The sequence below is a fragment of the Mixophyes fleayi genome, chromosome 1 (genome assembly GCF_038048845.1).
Source record: "Mixophyes fleayi isolate aMixFle1 chromosome 1, aMixFle1.hap1, whole genome shotgun sequence".
NCBI classification, from domain to species: domain Eukaryota; kingdom Metazoa; phylum Chordata; class Amphibia; order Anura; family Limnodynastidae; genus Mixophyes; species Mixophyes fleayi.
Window position 1 is genome coordinate 176,868,607 of NC_134402.1, and position 21,891 is coordinate 176,890,497.

At 37.8% G+C, this 21,891-nt stretch overlaps 1 protein-coding gene across 1 annotated transcript in view; it reads left to right on the forward strand.

Annotated features, from left to right (window-relative positions):
• The window catches only part of ANTXR2 (ANTXR cell adhesion molecule 2), a 153,340-nt gene that overhangs the window by 39,251 nt on the left and 92,198 nt on the right, over positions 1–21,891 (forward strand). Inside the window, exons 6-8 of the mRNA XM_075204559.1 lie at positions 1,459–1,566; positions 1,657–1,725; positions 3,190–3,270. Coding sequence (XP_075060660.1) covers positions 1,459–1,566; positions 1,657–1,725; positions 3,190–3,270 — 258 coding nt within the window. The remainder of the gene's footprint in view (positions 1–1,458; positions 1,567–1,656; positions 1,726–3,189; positions 3,271–21,891) is intronic.

Sequence of the window (21,891 nt, forward strand, 5' to 3'; positions counted from 1 at the left end):
ATTTTTATGAAATGGATCCCACCTCTGAACATAGTCCTAAAATATAGTTGTGTCTTTCCATTGAAAACATTGGGCAACAACATGTAGTGTACCAGAAAGGTTTGTGCACAATATATTGAGCGTTTTGGGAATGTTATATAGTAAATTGCAATCAAATTTAAGACAAATTGGTTCAGAATGATCTGTGAATCAGCAAATGTTCTAGAGAGTCATATGGCTTTTATTTCTTTGGTAAAATTCTAAATATAGCTGAACAGCATCTGGTGACTGCGTCATGCCTTATTAATATAGAACAGATCACAGACCACTGACTGAATGACAATCCGTTATTAGTTAGGGCTGATTTCCCTCCTTTTTCCTAACTTTGGGCATTGTCACTGAAAAAATATTTCTCCTGTAGCCTCTGTTGCTGTCTTGCACTGTGACTTTGCGCCCTTCAAATCCCTTTTTATTTCTTTCACAAACCAGCATATCCAAAGGTGCTACAAACTGCTGCAAACAAATAAGCTAATATTATTTAGTATTATATTTATCAATAACAGATACACCACTAATTAAAGGATATGTCCAGTTTCAGAAATGTCTTTCTAAAAATATGGTGCATGGTCCCTTGTGGGGGTCCCTCTGCTCTGAATCAGGGTACCACTGAATAAATGCAACCTTTTTAAAAGAAATGTAGCATTGTGGTGCTGCGTCACTATTTAACCCAAGACAATTAGGCTTAAAAAGGCCCAAGGGTATATTTACTAAACTGCGGGTTTGAAAAAGTGGAGGTGTTGCCTATAGCAACCAATCAGATTCTAGTTATCATTTATTTAGTGCATTCTACAGATTGACAGCTAGATCTGATTGGTTGCTATAGGCAACATCTCCACTTTTTCAAACCCGCCCTTTAGTAAATCTAGCCCCCAGTGTGGTAACTATTGGGTCTAGGTCTTTCCCATATAATTCTGGTGGAGGAGTGAAGTGGTTGCATAACACAGTCGGGGATGGTCTGACAGTATATGGTCAGCTGTGCAGAACTCTGCCAATCAGGACTTCTGCTGTTAATGCCCATTATTTACCCTTCTACAGGAGAGATCTTCACTACCAGAGTAAGGGGGCAGAACACCAACATTACAGAGTTTAAATTGGACACTAGACATGACACTAGCTGCAAGGAATTGTGCTTCTTAAAATGTACTTCAAATTGCGGCTTCCCCAATTCCCTGTCACAGTTGTGTAACTCTACCTCCCTGTCAAAGTATGAAACATTTACAGCGGAAAATGAATGCTGAATATTGGTTACAATATATTCAAAGGCAGGTTATGTCCCATTGGCTAGAAGTTAATAAAGACCACTTATGGTATGAAACACAATGTTTCTTTATAACTGCTGCAATATGATTGATCACTGAGGTGCACAGAAAATGTCACAATAAAATTCCACAGTTAATGAGTTTTTTTTAAACTTTTTAGGCAAATGAGCAAATTCAGAAAGCAGGAAGAGGAAGTACTGCTTCTATCATTATTGCTCTGACTGATGGTAAGCTGGCTGACCTGGTTCCTCGATTGACAAAAAATGAGGTAAGTGCTGCTCATTGTTTTTTATTGCTTTTGTATGTTTTGTGTTGTGTAACATTATTACATTGTGATTTGTCCATGTGTTTACAACAGGCTGACAAGGCTCGTGCAATGGGGGCGAGAGTCTACTGTGTTGGAGTCCTTGATTTCAAGCTTGAGCAGGTGAGTAAGATATGAAAATGCCGGCATTGGAATTATTCAGGAACTTAAATGTATGACTTTGCACTTCGTCTTCATGTAATGATTGTTATACAATATGCTGTTTTAGTCCTTTGTGTACTAATATGTACTAGTACAAAATTGAAACAAAATCTGATTTAGCAGCTTCATGTTTTGCAAACATACTCTTTGGCTATTTGCAGTGGTCGAAGTGGAAATTTAGAAGTGGCTGCATGGAAGATGTGAGTGAAAGGAATTATAAGGATAGGTTTGCAATCAAAGCAGTAGTAGAATTGGTGGTATGGTATACCACTGTATACCTGCCCACTTCCACCACTGGTTATTTGATTACTAGTAATATTTATTATTTGAAATTAATTATTTCTTAATTATACTTAGGTGCAAATTAGCTTAATTTTATCTATCATTGTGAATTCATTTTTTGAGATTCATTAACCTATCCCAAAATTAATGCAGATTGTTGTCAGGGAACCAGTTGGTGCCTGGGATATTTGCTCTGAACACATAGAATAATTGATCCTCATGAGTCCTGGGGTATTAGCACAGTTGCTTATAAACATGAGCTCAACTATCCTTCTGCTCATTGCAAATCTGAAGGCACTATGGCTATCTTCACAGCTGTTGCTCCTTTTCGATCCCACAGCTTTTTCCCATGTCTTCCTCTGAGGAAGGTAAACTGAAACGGGAAAGGACTCAGGTTTAAGCACCAAGTGGTAGGTTAAATTTAGACTGTGAGTGAAGTTAAGGTTAGGCTGAGATGGTGGAGTTAGAGATTGGGGGCTTGATTCATTAAGGATCTTAACTTAAGAAACTTCTTATTTAAGTCTCCTGGACAAAACCATGTTACAATGCAAGGGGTGCAAATTAGTGTTCTGTTTTGCACATAAGTTTAATACTGACAGTTTTTTCATGTAGCACACAAATACTTGATAACTTATTTGTACACTGAAATTTAAAGTTTATATTTGTGTGCTACATGAAAAAAACAGTCAGTATTTAACTTATGTGCAAACAGAATACTAATGTGCACCCCTTGCATTGTAACATGGTTTTGTCCAGGAGACCTAAATAAGAAGTTTCTTAAGTTAAGATCCTTAATGAATCAGGCCCTAGGTCTGAGCCTAGTCAGTCAAGTCGGTGGAGAAATTTCTTGTTGAGCACTTGTCCTCAATTTTTCTGGGAAACAAATGCAGGTAAGATAAATGTGCTGGAATCTTATTCTTAAATGCAAATTTGTTCCAAACAATATTTGACTTTTTTGATACTTACTGATGTAAAATTATGGCAGTTATATAAATTATACAAATACTGTCACAATGTTTAAGGTTTTTATTTTTCCTATATTTAATAAAACATTAAAATGAGCTTCAACCAGATTTCATTAAACTGACACAACACATATCTATAAATATTTACTTTACAAACACTTTATTTTTATTTCTACAGCTTATAGACATTGCTGACTCAAAAGAACATGTGTTTGCTGTTGAAGGTGGATTTAAGGCTTTGGGAGGGATCATTAATTCAGTAAGTATCACAAAGGAAACGGACTGGTTGTAAATTTCGGAATGTAGTAAGTTTAGTATTCACAGCATAAGTGTAGGTTTAATAACTGCAGCTTGTTAGATTTATCTTTTCATACAGTGTAGACATCATGTACTAGTACAAGAAGCAAGCAAGCTAATACTGCTTTAAAGAAAATAATTGAAATATGTAATGTTATTTTAGGAGGGGACAACAATTGGACTTTTTCCTTACATTGTCTACAAAATAAATGGGTTCTTTTGAAAGGTCTTTTGTGTGACAAACAAGCTCTGCACCACTGCGCAATGTAGGGAACATTTTTAAGTTTGTCATATATCATCATCACCCATTATATATATAGCGCCACCAATTCCGCAGCGCTGTACAGAGAATATTTGTCATTCATATCAGTCCCTGCCCCAATGGAGCTTACACTCTAAATATCCTAGCCTAACACATACACACACACAGACTAGGGTTAAAATGCTTCAGGATTATGATGAAACCCATTGACTATAATGTATTAACATCTTTTCTTCTTGGTGGAGTTTGTGGTTATGAGAACTTCCTTATTCGTATTCAAGTTTCCTGTGGACATGTTGGTTAATAGAAAAAACATTTTATCTTAAAGGGATAGTAACACGGCTATTTTTTCATAAACCACACCATCATACAATTCTGCATTTATAAGTATAAATGAGAGTTATTTGTATCCATAATGCTTGAAAAATGTTTTCAATTGAATTAAAATGAAAATAAAAAGTTAAATATTGCAATCAAGAACAGTTTGCTTAACTTTTCTACGAATGTTTTACATTTTCTAAGGGCTTGAAATGTATTGCATTGATATTCATTAGGAATTTATTCATTAGGAAATTAATAAAGCCCACTTTCAAATGTAACATCCAGGCAGAAGACAGGCCACTGGACTCACCATCACTTACACAAATCAGTCCTTCATTCAGACCAAGATACATACACTATACTAGACAACAGGTGACACAAATGTTGTTCTGATAGTAATACTGACTCACAGCTGGGTTGTGAACTAGTGTTTGTTTATGTGGCTAACAGGTATGGGCTGACCTTTTAGGCAGTGAAGCACTAGTGCTGAAATATTATAATGACTGAGTATGCTTTTGTAAACATATTCAAACTAAAATCAAATTCTGGCAACTTGCTTTCCCCACTAACCCGTGACTAATCACTATAACCCCTCCATGACCAGATGGAGCGGATTGGCTTAAAGGCAACGCACACTCATGAACAAATCACAATATTTATCCCTATTGAATATGAGGCTCAGCAGCAGCTTGGCGTAACTTATTGCGGAGGCATCCAAGGATTGGATGTGATCCAAGGATGGGATGTAAGCTCAAATGAAGTTCACAAAAACTGTCCTCTTAGGCCACCTTACCTCCTGCTGTTATACCTGGCCAGTAATGATAAATATTGCAATTCAGCTACAGGGGATATTCCCTTCATGTTTGGACGTAGACATTCACTTTCAAATTTACTTGTCCAGTATAATAACTTGCAGCTGATCCTTCTTTTATTACTCATGTGATTTATTTATATGAAAATAGTATTTTAAAGCCAAAAATTAAAACCTTCTACTATCTGTTGTATGTATCATGGTAAAAAAACTGTCATTTAACCTTATTATATTTTCCTCCACTCGTTTATCCTTCACTTTTAAAAGGGAATTCCCTATCCATTTTTAATTATTCTGTCCAAACTTACTTGGTTGTTGCTCAAGAATCCTGGACATTTTGTACACAGAGAGGTTATATTAAACTAACATTTCTGTTAGATAAGGTAGCACAAGAAAATTAGGCCAAGAAAATGAAGGGTGCGCTAAAGCAGCAATACACTTGTTCACAGAGCAGGGGACAAGTAGAATTTGTTAATTTAATATAGTAAGTACACCTGCTCAAGCAACCACTTTAAGATTCAAGAAAATAATTAGTTTAAATAAACATTATACAGATAGCAAAGTCAAAACTAGTGAATAGAATCACCTATTGCAAATAATATAAATTAATGAAATTATAATTTTGGCCAGTTCTAGATACAAACAGATAAATAAATATAATTAAGATATAGTTAATTGAATGGAGTAATATATATCCGAGTTTTAAGTATGTGTGTATTTATAATAAAAATTTGTACTTAAAGAATGAATATATGTTGAATTACAAAATATCCATGCAACATGAGTAGAGATGCTCACTGACTCCCATGAGGTGGGTTTTGGTTTTGGTTTTGGATCTGGATTAGCTTCGTGGTTTGGTTTTGGTTTTGGCAAAACCACCATTGTGTGTTTTGGTTTTGGTTTTGGATCTGTATTTTTAAAGAAAAATTGCTAAAATATGCTAAAATCACATAATTTTGCACTTCCTACATTATTATTAACCTCAATAACACTAATTTCAAGTCATTTGCAGTCAATTTTGACCACCTGACAGGCCAAAAAATTATTTTCATACACTTTTAAACAAAGATTGCAGCAGTTCTTGCCAGTGATAAGAAAAAGGTCATTGTCATGCCTGGGCATAAGACCAAAAATCCATCTCTTATGTGTGGAATTATTTTTACACAAATCCTGACAACAGTTGTCTAGCCATTTGTAGCGTTTGTAAAGCCACACTCAGTAGAGGTAGGGACCTTAACCATCTAGGATCCTCATCCATGTTACGCAATTTGAAGCGAGTTCATGGACAGCTCTAGGGAAAATCAGAAATTTATGTTAAAAAAATAACAACAAGCAGTCCAGCATCATCTACCTCCTTTCTCTCATCTAGATCCCAGCACCTGCAATTTACACCCCCAACACCTTCATCATAATTATCCTCACAAGTGATGGGAGTTAGTCCTGCATCCAAGTTGCTAAGGCTAAATGACTCCACTAACCATGATTTCTCTGATGAATTATTGAGCGTTAGTCCCACTGCTGCTGTTGCTGCTGGGGGTGGATATTCAACCCAGAAGAATACTATTAGTAATTTACAACAATTGACTGTTAAACAATCCTTTGCTAGAGGAAGAAAGTAAGAAAGCTGTCACCCAGTCGCAAAGCGGATCACAGACGCCATGGTGACTATGCTAGTTAGATCTGCGTCCAATATCCACTATTAATGCAGCTGGTTTTAGACAATTACTTGAGGTCTTCTGTCTCTATTACCAAATCCCATCACAACACCATTTTACTAGAAAAGCTATTCCTCAGCTCTACCAGAAGGTTTGTAAAAATTTAATTATTGGGCTACAAAATGCCGTTCTACCCACTGTACACTTAACCACAGATATGGGGACAGGCGACACTGGGCGAACTAAAGCTTATATGACTGTGACAGCCCACTGGGTTGGTGGCTTGGGCCTTCACCAGCAGGAACAGCACCAGCATGTACTCAAATACATCACATTTTTCAGAAGTAGGCTACTCTGTGTATCAGTGGCTTCACTAAGAGGCATACAGCTGACAATCTGTTACAAAAACTAAGGGATGTAATTGCAACATGGCTAATCCTGCTTGGACTCTCCTGAGGATATTTGATTTCTGATAACGCCACCAATATTGTTCGAGCATTACAATGGGGGGAATTCAATCACATTTCCTGTTTTGCTCACACAATCAACTTGATGTTGTAGAACTTTTTAAAAAATGACAATGACATGCAGGAGATGCTGTCTGTGTCCCAAAAAGTTTAGGGTAATTTCCGGTATTCTGCAACAGCATGTAGTAGAATGCAGCAGTTGCAAGAAGACTAAAATTTGAGGGGGAATGTACTTTAGTCTAGCGAAGTAGTTACCTGGGAAGAGAGTGCAGACACGGTTAGCTTGAGTCAAGTGATTGCCCTAATTATACTTTTTGAAAAATATCTAGAGAAATTGAAGGATGAAATTAAACTAAGCAAGTCCGCTAACTATATTGTAATTATAGATCTAGGACTAAATTTGCTTCGCCATGATCCAAGAGCTATCAACATCTTGTAATGACATCTCCTCCTTCAGTTTCTCTGGCAACTGCTTTTTGGAAAAAATGTAGCTTTCCCAAGACACCCAGTGGTGATGCAGATGAGTCAGCACAACATTTTGACATTTGCTCTGCTCTAAAAAATTACCCAAAAATCGTGACATCTCTGCCTTAAAATGAGCTACTAATTCCATGAGGAAGTCCATTATCAGCAATTGCATCAAAGTACACAGACTTCTGTGATGGTGGATTCCAGCTGGGATGAATTAGTATTGTTTGAGAAAGATGTACACAATGATGAGGGTGAATTTGATGACAGTGTAGATTGCAGGTTAGATTGCAGGTGCTGAAATCTAGCTAAGAGAAGGGAGCGACCTGATGGTGGTATGCCTGGTAATATTTTGGGTAGAATGGTATCTTTGCAATTTTATGTTTTTCTACAGTAAACTTTCACCTTTTTTACAGAGGTTTTCTTTTCTTTAAAAAGGTACAAGCTTTTTATTTACATTTTTTTTTCCTGACTTAAAACCACTATGCACTTGAACATAGGCTTTAGCACATGAGGTAGAGGGATTAGTATCATCATGACTGAGACTGGAGAGTGACAACAACAATGTCACCCCTCCTGTTTCTGTATGAGCTATGGCACAATACAATGTCACTGGAGACTTTGAAGAACACTGACAGCCTTATTATTACAATTTCTGTTTCAGCACTGAATCTTGCCACCTCTCTTGTTTCTGAGTGAGCTATGGTACAGTAAAATGTAACTGCTGATTTGGACCAAGCCAGCTAGCCCTATAATTTCTATTTCAGCAATGACGCTTAGAAATGGAGCACTCCTCTTTGTCTGTTACCTATATAACGCAGTAGAATTTGCCTGCAAATTCAGAAGACAAGCCTGCTTGCCCTCCTATTTGTATTTCAGTAATGACTCTTAGCAGTGGAGCACTCCTCTTTGTCTGTTACATATATAACACTTCTGAATTTGCCTGCAAATTCAGAAGAATAGCCTGCAAGGACTAGTATTTGTATTTCAGCAATGACAATTAGCAATGGCGCAATGGAGATCTTGTCTTTGGGTGTATATAACACCGTACACTTTTTTGTGCAAATTCAGAAGAAAAGCCTGCAAGGACTACTAGTTGTATTTCAGCAATGACAATTAGCAAAGCAGCTCTCCTTTTTGTGTTACCTATATAACACTGTAGAATTTTACTGCAGAATTACACCAACCCTGACAGCATTAGTTTTTTATTTTTATGCAATGACAATTACCAACGCAGCTCTACTTTTTGTGTGTTACCTATATAACACAGTAGAATTGGACTGCAGAATTACATCAACCCTGTAAGCACTGTTATTTGTATTTTTCTGCAATGAGATTTAACACTGGAGCTCTCCTATCTGTGTGTTACCTATATAACACAGTAGAATTGGACTGCAGAATTATACCAACCCTGCCAGCAGCACTAGTATTTGTATTTTTCTGCAATGAGATTTAACACTGGAGCTATGGAGCTCTCCTGAATTTCACTGATTACTTTCTTTAACACTGCTACCACCCTCCTCTTTCAATTCTCTAGCTTTGCCTTCCCAACTGCTCTACACTCTATGCTACCCCTTCTGTATCCCTCTCTCAAATGGCGCTAGATTGCAGTGGAGGGCGGTATTTATAGATACTAAAACTCGCGAGATCCGACGACGTCACAATGACGTTTTGCCTTGTTTTCGAATCCGAAAGAGCACTAAAGTACCGAGCCGTCTCGGCTCGATACTCGGATTCCCTAAGTTCTGGTGTGTTCGGTTTCCGAGGAACCATGCCTGAGCATCTCTAAACATAAATAAATACATTATCCAAACTGTAAGGCAATATATTATATATATTATACTTTTTTTCTTTTAAGAAAATGGTTATAGAATATTAGAATATTCTTGTTATCATTTTAGATTTTTCTGGTATTTGACTATATTTTTTTTTAACAAACCCTGAATGATGCAATCCCTTTAAAAATAGTCAAAATTCCAAACAATATCACATCTTGCAGACCAAAAGTGTAAGAGTAAATACACTTTAATCAAAATAAACATGTTTTCTAATATCTTAATCTCATCATTAATAATTAACATGGATTCAGGGACTCTTGGTTATACCTATCCTATTTTCACATGGAAAAAACAAAAAGTGTTAACTAATAAAGTTAATAGCTCTATCTGTAATCATATTGCTGGCACTATATAAATACATTTTGATGATTAAGATGACGTTCCCCCACTGCACCACTCTACAAATCCATATCTTCTAATTACCTTTCACTCCCACCTGCAAAACTTCTCCATCGCAATACCCACCTATGGGACTCCCCACCACACCCAATCAAATTCTCCATAAGCCTTTAGATCTTTAAACCCACCTCTTTATTAGAGCTATCCCTACTCCCATATATACTACTCACACTAGTATACCCTCACTGCACTCCCAATCTCCGCAAGAGACGCTCACTTATTTTGTCTGCTTTACCCTTTTCCCCCTAGAGTGTATGCTCTCTCATAAGCATGGCTTTCTCTACCCTTTTTATGTCTGCATTAATTTTGTCTACTTTGTATGCCCCTGTTTTATGTATGTCATGTTCCCCACTGTCCCTGAACTGCTGAGCACTGGAGTTACTTACAAATCAACAATAAAAGTAGTTAGGCCTCTGTACACTACTAATCCTGATAAACCTTGTATGGAGTCTTTGTCCTAAACCTCTGTTTGCCAGTTACTTCCTTCAGACTTCCCCTGTTGTGTGTGTCATCACTCGACTGTCCGCTGTTTCTAAGAATAGCAGCCATAGTGTGTCGTCGTGGCACATGTTCAGAGTGCAGATGCTTGGCATCATATGAAAGTACATCACACTATTTATTTTTTATATTAACACGAAGAGGAGTAGTTATATTTCTCTTTGCATTCGTTGTGAGAGAGGTTATACACAGTGCACATCATTTTAGCTTTTTATGTCTCTATGACTTATGTGTAGTTTGCAGAGTGACCAGTGACCATGTGTAGTAATTCCTCTTTATACAGTGCCTGTAGAAAATCATCATACCCTGTCAAAATCATTATCTTTTGTCACATTACACCATGGAAGCTGAAATAAATTAAATCAAACTTTTTCCAGCTTTATTAACACATTTTGCCTTACAGCATTCAACTAATGAAAAAAAAGGCAAACGTTCTGAAAATTAATAAAAAAATTAAAAACTGGTTTAACAGGTTTGGAAAATCAGCCCCCTAATTTAATACTTTGTAGAGCCACCTTTTTTTGTAATTACAGCCATCAGTCGGTTTGGATATGACTCTACCAGCTTTGTGCATCTAGAATGGGGCATATTTGTCAATTCTTCCCTGCAAAATTGTTCAAGTTCATTCAAATATCGTGGTGAGCGGTGATGGACTGCTCTCTTCAAGTCCTTCCACATATTTTCTATTGGTTTTATATCAGGGCTCTGACTTGGACAGTTAAGGACAATCACATCCCTATCCTTAAGCCACTACGTAGTTTTCTTGACAGTATGTGTAGGGTCATTGTCATGCTGGAAGGTGAACCACCTGCTGTCTAGCAAAGGGATGCAGGTTTTCCTCAAGACATTGGGTGTATTTGACGACATGCATCTTTCCTTCAATCCTGACCAATCGCCCAGTCCCTGCTGAAGAGAAACACCCCCGCAATATAATGTTGCCACCAACATGCTTCACACTGTACTGCTCCCTTACAGGGCCAAACCTACCACGATATATACTCTTTGCGTTAATGTATATGGTCCTATTACATGGTCTCATAAGAACATCAGTTTTTAAAATTTGGTGTAAGCTTGCAGTGTAAATAAAGACTTTCAAATGCATGTTTGGATACTTGTTACATTGAATGTCCCATATAATTATTTTTGTTTATTAATGTGCTTACACTTTAAATGAGCTTTATGTAATCCTTGTTGGTCATAAAGAGATGGGTAAAAGTAAGTGCACAAAGATCAGTAAAACTCTTATACCCCTCTTATATGTTTTAACTACCTTATCTTGGGCTACATATTATTATTATTTTTTTTTAAATCCAGTATTTTTTATTGGAAATTTTCAAGGTACATACATACCAACAACAAAACAAAAAAAAATAAACAAATACAGAAGAAAGAAAATACAGTCGCAAATATGTCAATATTGAGTATAAAATATTGGTTAAATTGTAAGACACCAGTATCGCATAATGATAACATTTGTACAATACTTAATTAGGAATATACATCGTAAATACTCTTGCATACGTACTCTGCAGAGGCGGGGCTCTGCTTTTTGTTATCAACTTTATTATTGTTGTTATGTAATCCAGGGGAACCATACCCTCATGCATTCGGGACATCATGACTAGAGGATACAAAATAAAATGGAGACTCCACCCACCTGTACCATATATTCTCAAACTTTGGCAATGCCTGCCTGCTCGTGTAAACAAATCTTTCATGCCCTATAGTGGCATTTACCAGGATTTTCCAACTCTTAATTGTGGGGCTCGTCGAGGCTAACCATAAGCGGGCTATGCTAACCTTAGCCACCATAAACAACTGGGAAATATAAATTTTTGTCAGCTTGTTGACCTTTCCCTTCAGACGGAGCCCAAATAAACAAGTGGCCGATGACCTAAGTGGGACTTCAATTCCCGTTTTTTGAACACATCTTATGACTCTTCGCCAGAAGTTTTGTATACAGGGACATTCCCAAATGAGATGCCAGAAATTGCCATTTTCCAAACTACATTTTGGACATTTAGAAGTGCTATCAGGGCGGAACTTAGCCAGCCTAATAGGGGTCAAGTAGGCCCTATGCAGAATGAACACCTGTATTTGCTGGAATTTTAATGATGCTGTGTAGCCACTAGTGCTATCCATGACCATCCCCCATTCTTTGGGCTACATATTATTTAAAAAAGTTATGTAATACTAGAGATGGGCGGGTCCGGTTCTCCGAGAACCGAACCCACCCGAACTTTGGGTATCCGAGTACCGAGCTGAGCAGCTCGGTACTCTCCCGCCCATTCCGAATCCAAATCGAGGCCGAACGTCATTGTGACGTCGTCGGATCTCGGGACTCGGTTCTCGCGATACTTCAACTTTATAAATACACGCCTCCACAGCAATCCATCGCCATTTGACAGAGGGAGAGAGCAGGGTGTAGTCATAGGCTAATTAGAGCAGGGACAGAGAATACCATATTGTTCTTGCAATTGCTCTAACCAAAATCGCTAGTGCAGAGAGGAGGATAGAGGTTTATTATTTTTTCTTCATATTTGGCACTCCCCAGCGCTTTTGGGGTGTCCCCCATAATTGTGCATTAATATTTCTGGCTGTCAAAAGTCATATCTGTCAGCAGTATCTACTAAATAATTTGTAGCACACCTCAGTGTTTTTGGGGTGTCCTCCCTAATTGTGCATTAATATTTCTGGCTGTCAAAAGTCATATCTGTCAGCAGTATCTACTCAATAATTTTTAGCACTCCTCAGTGTTTTTGGGGTGTCCTCCCTAATTGTGCATTAATATTTCTGGCTGTCAAAAGTCATATCTGTCAGCAGTATCTACTAAATAATTTGTAGCACACCTCAGTGTTTTTGGGGTGTCCTCCCTAATTGTGCATTAATATTTCTGGCTGTCAAAAGTCATATCTGTCAGCAGTATCTACTCAATAATTTTTAGCACTCCTCAGTGTTTTTGGGGTGTCCTCCCTAATTGTGCATTAATATTTCTGGCTGTCAAAAGTCATATCTGTCAGCAGTATCTACTCAATAATTTTTAGCACTCCTCAGTGTTTTTGGGGTGTCCTCCCTAATTGTGCATTAATATTTCTGGCTGTCAAAAGTCATATCTGTCAGCAGTATCTACTCAATAATTTTTAGCACTCCTCAGTGTTTTTGGGGTGTCCTCCCTAATTGTGCATTAATATTTCTGGCTGTCAAAAGTCATATCTGTCAGCAGTATCTACTCAATAATTTTTAGCACTCCTCAGTGTTTTTGGGGTGTCCTCCCTAATTGTGCATTAATATTTCTGGCTGTCAAAAGTCATATCTGTCAGCAGTATCTACTCAATAATTTTTAGCACTCCTCAGTGTTTTTGGGGTGTCCTCCCTAATTGTGCATTAATATTTCTGGCTGTCAAAAGTCATATCTGTCAGCAGTATCTACTCAATAATTTTTAGCACTCCTCAGTGTTTTTGGGGTGTCCTCCCTAATTGTGCATTAATATTTCTGGCTGTCAAAAGTCATATCTGTCAGCAGTATCTACTCAATAATTTTTAGCACTCCTCAGTCTTTTTGGGGTGTCCTCCCTAATTGTGCATTAATATTTCTGGCTGTCAAAAGTCATATCTGTCAGCAGTATCTACTCAATAATTTTTAGCACTCCTCAGTGTTTTTGGGGTGTCCTCCCTAATTGTGCATTAATATTTCTGGCTGTCAAAAGTCATATCTGTCAGCAGTATCTACTCAATAATTTTTAGCACTCCTCAGTGTTTTTGGGGTGTCCTCCCTAATTGTGCATTAATATTTCTGGCTGTCAAAAGTCATATCTGTCAGCAGTATCTACTCAATAATTTTTAGCACTCCTCAGTGTTTTTGGGGTGTCCTCCCTAATTGTGCATTAATATTTCTGGCTGTCAAAAGTCATATCTGTCAGCAGTATCTACTCAATAATTTTTAGCACTCCTCAGTGTTTTTGGGGTGTCCTCCCTAATTGTGCATTAATATTTCTGGCTGTCAAAAGTCATATCTGTCAGCAGTATCTACTCAATAATTTTTAGCACTCCTCAGTGTTTTTGGGGTGTCCTCCCTAATTGTGCATTAATATTTCTGGCTGTCAAAAGTCATATCTGTCAGCAGTATCTACTCAATAATTTTTAGCACTCCTCAGTGTTTTTGGGGTGTCCTCCCTAATTGTGCATTAATATTTCTGGCTGTCAAAAGTCATATCTGTCAGCAGTATCTACTCAATAATTTTTAGCACTCCTCAGTGTTTTTGGGGTGTCCTCCCTAATTGTGCATTAATATTTCTGGCTGTCAAAAGTCATATCTGTCAGCAGTATCTACTCAATAATTTTTAGTACTCCTCAGTGTTTTTGGGGTGTCCTCCCTAATTGTGCATTAATATTTCTGGCTGTCAAAAGTCATATCTGTCAGCAGTATCTACTCAATAATTTTTAGCACTCCTCAGTGTTTTTGGGGTGTCCTCCCTAATTGTGCATTAATATTTCTGGCTGTCAAAAGTCATATCTGTCAGCAGTATCTACTCAATAATTTTTAGCACTCCTCAGTGTTTTTGGGGTGTCCTCCCTAATTGTGCATTAATATTTCTGGCTGTCAAAAGTCATATCTGTCAGCAGTATCTACTCAATAATTTTTAGCACTCCTCAGTGTTTTTGGGGTGTCCTCCCTAATTGTGCATTAATATTTCTGGCTGTCAAAAGTCATATCTGTCAGCAGTATCTACTCAATAATTTTTAGCACTCCTCAGTGTTTTTGGGGTGTCCTCCCTAATTGTGCATTAATATTTCTGGCTGTCAAAAGTCATATCTGTCAGCAGTATCTACTCAATAATTTTTAGCACTCCTCAGTGTTTTTGGGGTGTCCTCCCTAATTGTGCATTAATATTTCTGGCTGTCAAAAGTCATATCTGTCAGCAGTATCTACTCAATAATTTTTAGCACTCCTCAGTGTTTTTGGGGTGTCCTCCCTAATTGTGCATTAATATTTCTGGCTGTCAAAAGTCATATCTGTCAGCAGTATCTACTCAATAATTTTTAGCACTCCTCAGTGTTTTTGGGGTGTCCTCCCTAATTGTGCATTAATATTTCTGGCTGTCAAAAGTCATATCTGTCAGCAGTATCTACTCAATAATTTTTAGCACTCCTCAGTGTTTTTGGGGTGTCCTCCCTAATTGTGCATTAATATTTCTGGCTGTCAAAAGTCATATCTGTCAGCAGTATCTACTCAATAATTTTTAGCACTCCTCAGTGTTTTTGGGGTGTCCTCCCTAATTGTGCATTAATATTTCTGGCTGTCAAAAGTCATATCTGTCAGCAGTATCTACTCAATAATTTTTAGCACTCCTCAGTGTTTTTGGGGTGTCCTCCCTAATTGTGCATTAATATTTCTGGCTGTCAAAAGTCATATCTGTCAGCAGTATCTACTCAATAATTTTTAGCACTCCTCAGTGTTTTTGGGGTGTCCTCCCTAATTGTGCATTAATATTTCTGGCTGTCAAAAGTCATAACTGTCAGCAGAATCTACTAAATAATTTTTAGCACTCCCCAGTGGTTTGCGCTCAGAATGGATTCAAAGCAGTCCACATATGATCTAAATGAGCAACCAGGTTCTGTCACCAGTCCTGATGTTAGTGTTCCCAGTACGTCATCTGGCCAAGGCGATGTCAAACAACAGAGTGTTTTCAAATTAGTGCAAAAAACAAAAACCCAAAAAAATTTTACTGTATTGAAGCGAAAAAGAAGTGTAACTGAGCAAAAGTTAAGTGACGATAAAAAAAAAATTGCAAGCATGCCATTCTACACACGCAGTGGCAAAGAGAGAATGAGGCCTTCACCTTTGGCTATTAGTGGCAGATCCCAAAAAGTTACCCAGCCTACAATTGGTGCACAACTACTGTTACGCGTCAAAGCCGAGCTGCAAGATAACAGTGAGGCATTACAGGAGAATATTTGCTCTGATTCACAAATGACAACAATCCCTGTGGAGAGTCCATCCAACAGTGGGATGTCTAATCGTGACCATTCTGTTAGTCTACCCATAAAGAAGGGCCCTTTCAGCAGTTCTGCTGATGTGTGCCTGAACAGCCCGAGTGTAGCCGGTGATACACCAAGTGAGGATGACACTTTGTCTTTAGAAGAGGATGTGGGGGAGATTTGGGTATCCGACGATGAGGATGCGGTTGATTGTGTAAGTCCTGCAGCAGTGTGGCACCAGTGGGAGCAGTTCTGGCATGTGAGGTTCTGGCACCAATATGCACTTTCCAAACACAAGCAGGGATGACGCAGGGGGCAGACCACAACAGTTTGACATCTGGGCTGGTTTGAAGGATTTGTCAAAAAAATGTGTGACCTTGACCATAATTCCAACCAATCCTACTATTAACATGCAAAGGATGGTGGAGGGCCTATCAGGGATTAAACTGTATTTTTCATAATTTTCACTAATAATGTTTGGGTGTAATATACACCCAAAGACGAGTGCTCAATTGCTAAGAGTCATTGATGGAGAGGAAGACAAGCAGGCTTGTCTGTAGAATTTGCAGGCAAATTGTGCTGCGTTATATAGGTAACACCCAAAGAGAAGAGCTCCATTGCTCCATTGCTAATTGTAATTGCTGAAATAGAAATAATAGGGCTGACAGTCTTGGTCTAAATCTGCAGTTACATTTTATTGTACCATAGCTCATTGCGAAACTGGAGAGGTGGCAGGGTTTAGTGATAATCTTCCTCCAACAATACTAATTCATCCCAATATCCCAATATCATAGAAGTCTGTGTAGTATGATGTAATTGCTGATAATGGCCTTCCAAAGGGAATGACTAGTTGATTTTAGGGCAGAGCTGTCACGGTTTTTGGGCAATTCTTTTACAGCACAGCAAATATCAAAATGTTTAGCGGACTCATCTGCATCACCACTGGGTGTCTTGGGAAAGCAATTTCTTTTATTACAAGCAGTTGCCAGAGAAACTGAAGGAGAAGACGTCCCAACAAGATGTTGATAAGTCTGGGATCCTTGCACAGAAAATTAAGTATTTCATCTACAATTAAAATATAGTTAGCACATTTACTTTGTTTTATTGCACACTATAATTTTATGTAGCACCTTTTCAAAATCTATTATTAAGGCAATCACTTGACTCAAGCTAACTGTGTCTGCACTTTCTTCACAGGTAACTACTTCGCTGGACTAAAGTATATTCCCCTCAAATGCTAGTCTTCTTGCAGCTGCTGTATTCTCCTACATGCTGTTGCAGAAACCACAAATTGACCCTAAATGTTTATGGACACAAACAGCATCTCCTGCATGTCATTTTTCAAAAGTTCTGTAACACCAAGTTGATAGTGTGTGCAAAACAGGAAATGTGATGGAATTCAGCCCCGCTGTAATGCTGGACCAATATTGGGGTCGTAATCAGAAATGACATATCCTCAGGAGACTCCAAGCAGGATTAGCCATCTTTCAATGACATCCCTTAGTTTTTGGAACAGTTTGTCAGCTGTATGCCTCTTAGTGAAGCTGCTGATACACAGAGTAGCCTACTTCTCAAAAATGTGATGCACCTGGGTACATGCTGCTGCTGTCCATGCTGGGGAAGGCGAAAGACCAACCCAGTGGGCTTTCACAGTCATATAATCTTTTGTTTGCCCAGTTCCGCTTGTACACATATCTGTGGTTAAGTGTACAGTGGGTAGAATACCATTTTGTCACCCAATAATGACATTTTTAGGAACTTTCCGGTACAGGAGAGAATAAGCTTTTCTAGTAAAATGGTATAGTGATGACATTTGCTAACAGGGACATAACACCTCAATTAAATGTCTTAAACTAACTGTATTAATAGTGGACATTGGACACAGATCTAACGCTAGCATAGTACCCAGGGCGTCTGTGATCCGCTTTGCGACTGGGTGACAGGTTTCATTCTTGCTTCCTCTTGCAGAGGATTGTTTACTTGCCAATTGTTGGGGGGGAAGATTGCAGGTGCTGGGATGTAGATGAGAGAAGGGAGGTAGATTATGCTGGAATGCTTGTTGTTAATTTTTTTTTAACCAAAGTTTCTGATTTTCCCAACAGTTTGCCAATAACTCGCTGAAAAATGACGAAACATGGATGAGGATCCCAGATGGTTAAGGTCCCTACCTCTACTGAGTGTGGCTTTCAAAATGTTACAAATGGATAGACAACTCTTGCCAGGATTCGTGTAAAAATAATTCCACACTTAAGAGGTGGATTTTTGGTCTTATGCCCAGGCATGACAATGGCCTTTTTGTTATCACTGGCAAGAACTGCAGCAATTTTTCTTTTCAAGTGTATGAAAATCATATTGTGACATAGGAGGTGTTCAAAATTGAATAAAAAATGACTGGAAATTAGTGTTACTGAGGTTAATAATAATGTAGCTACAAAATAATACCTAAATTATGTTATTTTAGCACCAATAAATGTAATTTTTATAACAAATTGCAAAACAAAACCAAACAAAACCAAAACCAAAACCAAAACACGCAATGGCGGTTTTGCAAAACCAAAACCAAAACCAAAACACGACGGTAATCCAGATCCAAAACCGAATCCAAAACCAAAACACGGGGGTCAGTGACCATCTCTATGTAATACAAATGAGCCAGGGAAGATTGTCAGGGAAATGGCTGGTTGGTATGTATAAAAAAACCGAAACATTAGAAAACTTTGTTCAGCCCATATCCCAGTTGGACAGCTGTAACCCAGATACTCATCACTTAAGGGAAAAAAGAGTGCCAAATGGACTCCACCCACCTTTCATACCGTTAATGACCCGGAGGATGAAGTCCTCTGCCATAACTCCACTATTCCCCCAGCAGCTACTTCCCCCACTCCTTTTACTTACTAGGAAAACTTTAACAGATGTAGTCCTTTACAGTGCAGTCCTCCTTAGATTGACCTTTTATCTCTTTCTTTTCTGGACTACACCTGATCTCAAAGGAACATAAACTTACAAACACATTCACAGGACAAACCGCTATGTTCCACATGAAAACACAGGATGAATATGGTTATGACCTTAGTGTTACAAAAACACATTAAGGAGCAAGGAATGGGGAGTTTTCTCAAAAATCCATATTATAAGTCCAATAGATGAACAGGAAGAAAAAGAGGACAAAGTGATTTGAGCCACACAATGTAAGACTAATTTTAAGAGTTTTAACACACATTTAATGGAATAAACATATACTGGAATGCTTTCTAAAAGTACAAATTACTGTAAATAATACTGGTAGGCGGAATTCACTAAGCATTGTCTGTTCAAAAAGCTTTTTGACTATGCATGAAAGTAATAATATATTTTATTTATAAGTATTGGTTTATATTCACATTTTTATGTAAGTATAAATGTTATTTATCGGCATAAGTGCATCAATTAGTATCAGTGTGAACTGCCATATTCCTTGCATGGCTAATGTAATATGAAATATCATTAATAAGCTTTAACAGGATGGTGCTCTTTGTAGCCATATTTATAATAAAATATAATAGAATCCAACTAGAGAAGTAGTTATCCCAACATAGTTCACTTTGAAACATCCTAATCTACTAACTCCTTAAATGCAAAGGATTCAGTATTAAATATCCAAGATAGTGTGGAACATCACATTTTTTGCACACTGCACCCCATCTTTCTCCTTCCCCTCTTCCGTTATGCAGTGTGACCCCCCTGCATTGTGCAGAGAAATTCACGTGATGCGGAATTTGACAGTCCCAATTCTTCTTTATTCTCTGCTTGTTAATACTTTGGTGGATTTATACACAATACTCAGCAGCTGAGTATAGATGAGGTAAAACTGATCTCATTAGGAAACACTCATTCTGCCAAGTTACTTTGTTTATTTCTTTCCCAATATTTTCAGTGCAACTGCTCTTAGAGTAATGCACATACGAACATTTAACGTTTAACTCTTTCCTTTCAAGATACTCTGCTTAGAGGAAACATTTTGTTGGCCTGTCTCAGATCTCATTACGTCGCTAGAGATTTAGCAGATGGCTTCAATTGTCTATTAAACTTGACTTTTGCAGAACTACTATAGGATGTCAAGATAATAATGTTTAAGAGAAATAGCACAATTGTGCATGCATTTTCTGTCCAGAGGTTCATGCTTGGTGCCTCTAGCTGATTCACTCTCACATAGAGAATTGTGTGAATGGACAGGGCTAGTATGGTGCACTCAGCGCATTGTGGTCATGCGGACAAGCCTAAAACACACTATTGTTTTATTTCTAAAGCGCCAATACAAAGTAGAATGGAGCATATTATATAAAACATAGAAGTTCAACAAGCAAAATACAGAAAAATTAAAGGCAAACTGCAGAACATTCAAGAAGCATAAATGCAGTAATAGATAAAATTAAGCATAGTACATGAGGCAATGTATTGTACAAACATAACGCATAGTACAGAATATACAAGAAACATAATACAAGGACGCACAGTTAGACAAATTGGTAGCAAACTAGAAGACATGAGTTGAAGGGCTTGCTTTTGAGAGTTTACAATCTCATGAGGATTGTGTCATGGGTGAGTAGTCAAGACGTGTGGGGTGACACAGAGTGTGGATGTGGACAGAGGCACCCTGGACCAGCTAAAGTAAATTTAGTTGGGAGACTGATTGGCTTTGTTGAAGAGGAGTTTTTTTTTATGAACTTTTAAAATTTTGTAAGCTGGTGGAAAGTTAGAATGGCTTGGAATTGTAAACCATGAATAAAAACGGAACAGCACAGGAGATGTCTTAAAGGTGGGAATAGGATATGGTTATCAGCAGGAGTTGAGGCGTCTATCATTAGCAGAATGTAGAGGACAGGAGGGAGTACTGAGGGAGGGATGACTGAGGGCTTTGTAAGTGAGAAATCTATACCTTAAATAACAGTATTTTTCCCCCAAGAAGTGGAAACTGGACAGTCTGCAGATCTGACCTCTACAAAGAGTAATATAAATAGCATTATTTTATAATAAGTACATTAAAATGGATATACACTTGTGCCATTTCCTTGTCTCGTATAAGGCATAATTGTCTTGTTATTAGATTATCATGTTTTTAAAAACAAAGCAAAATGTTAATTTACTTTTACTTATAGTTGTATAGACTATAGTAAGTATCTGTGTTGAGCCCCCGTGGCAGAGATTGATCGGAGAAGATGTGTTTTTCTAATACATAACATGTTTAATTTGAGGAACAATATGTATTTCAGGGTTGAATGCTATTCGCTTTCACTGCCTGTATTACCTGTCAATTATGTTACATTTGATGGCAGTGAGATGCATTTTCCTGAAAGCTCAGATGTATTTCCTGCCTGAGGCTTACATTATATTCTGTTGTGGTCTGCTCTATTTCCTTTTTAAGCTCTTCACCACTGAGTGATAGTTTTCTGTTGTAGCAACATTACGTGTGTTATTAAAGTTGTGCAGTCTACATTTAAATCATTTATGTTCTATTAACTACCAAACATGGATCACAAGATCACAGTGGGAATGGGATAAAATAGTCCTGGGATAAGAGATCCTGGGATGACTAATAACATTGATGATAGTCCTTATTAGTTTTAAACAATGCAGTAGTTTAAAAATGTTTAACATGAAGCCAAAGTAGACATATATAAGCTATAAGGGCAGACAATTGTTTATAATCCCTAAATCCACATACTTACTAATGTTCACCAAAACAGTTGTAATGTAAGTAAATACACGGTAATTTGCTTAATCCACCATTCCCTCACCCTTCCACCAAATTTATAGACCTCCACAATGACTCACCTTAAGGTCTAACCATCAGTTTCATCATACACTGTATGCAATGTGAAGTTCACCTGGACAAAGGAATGATTTGG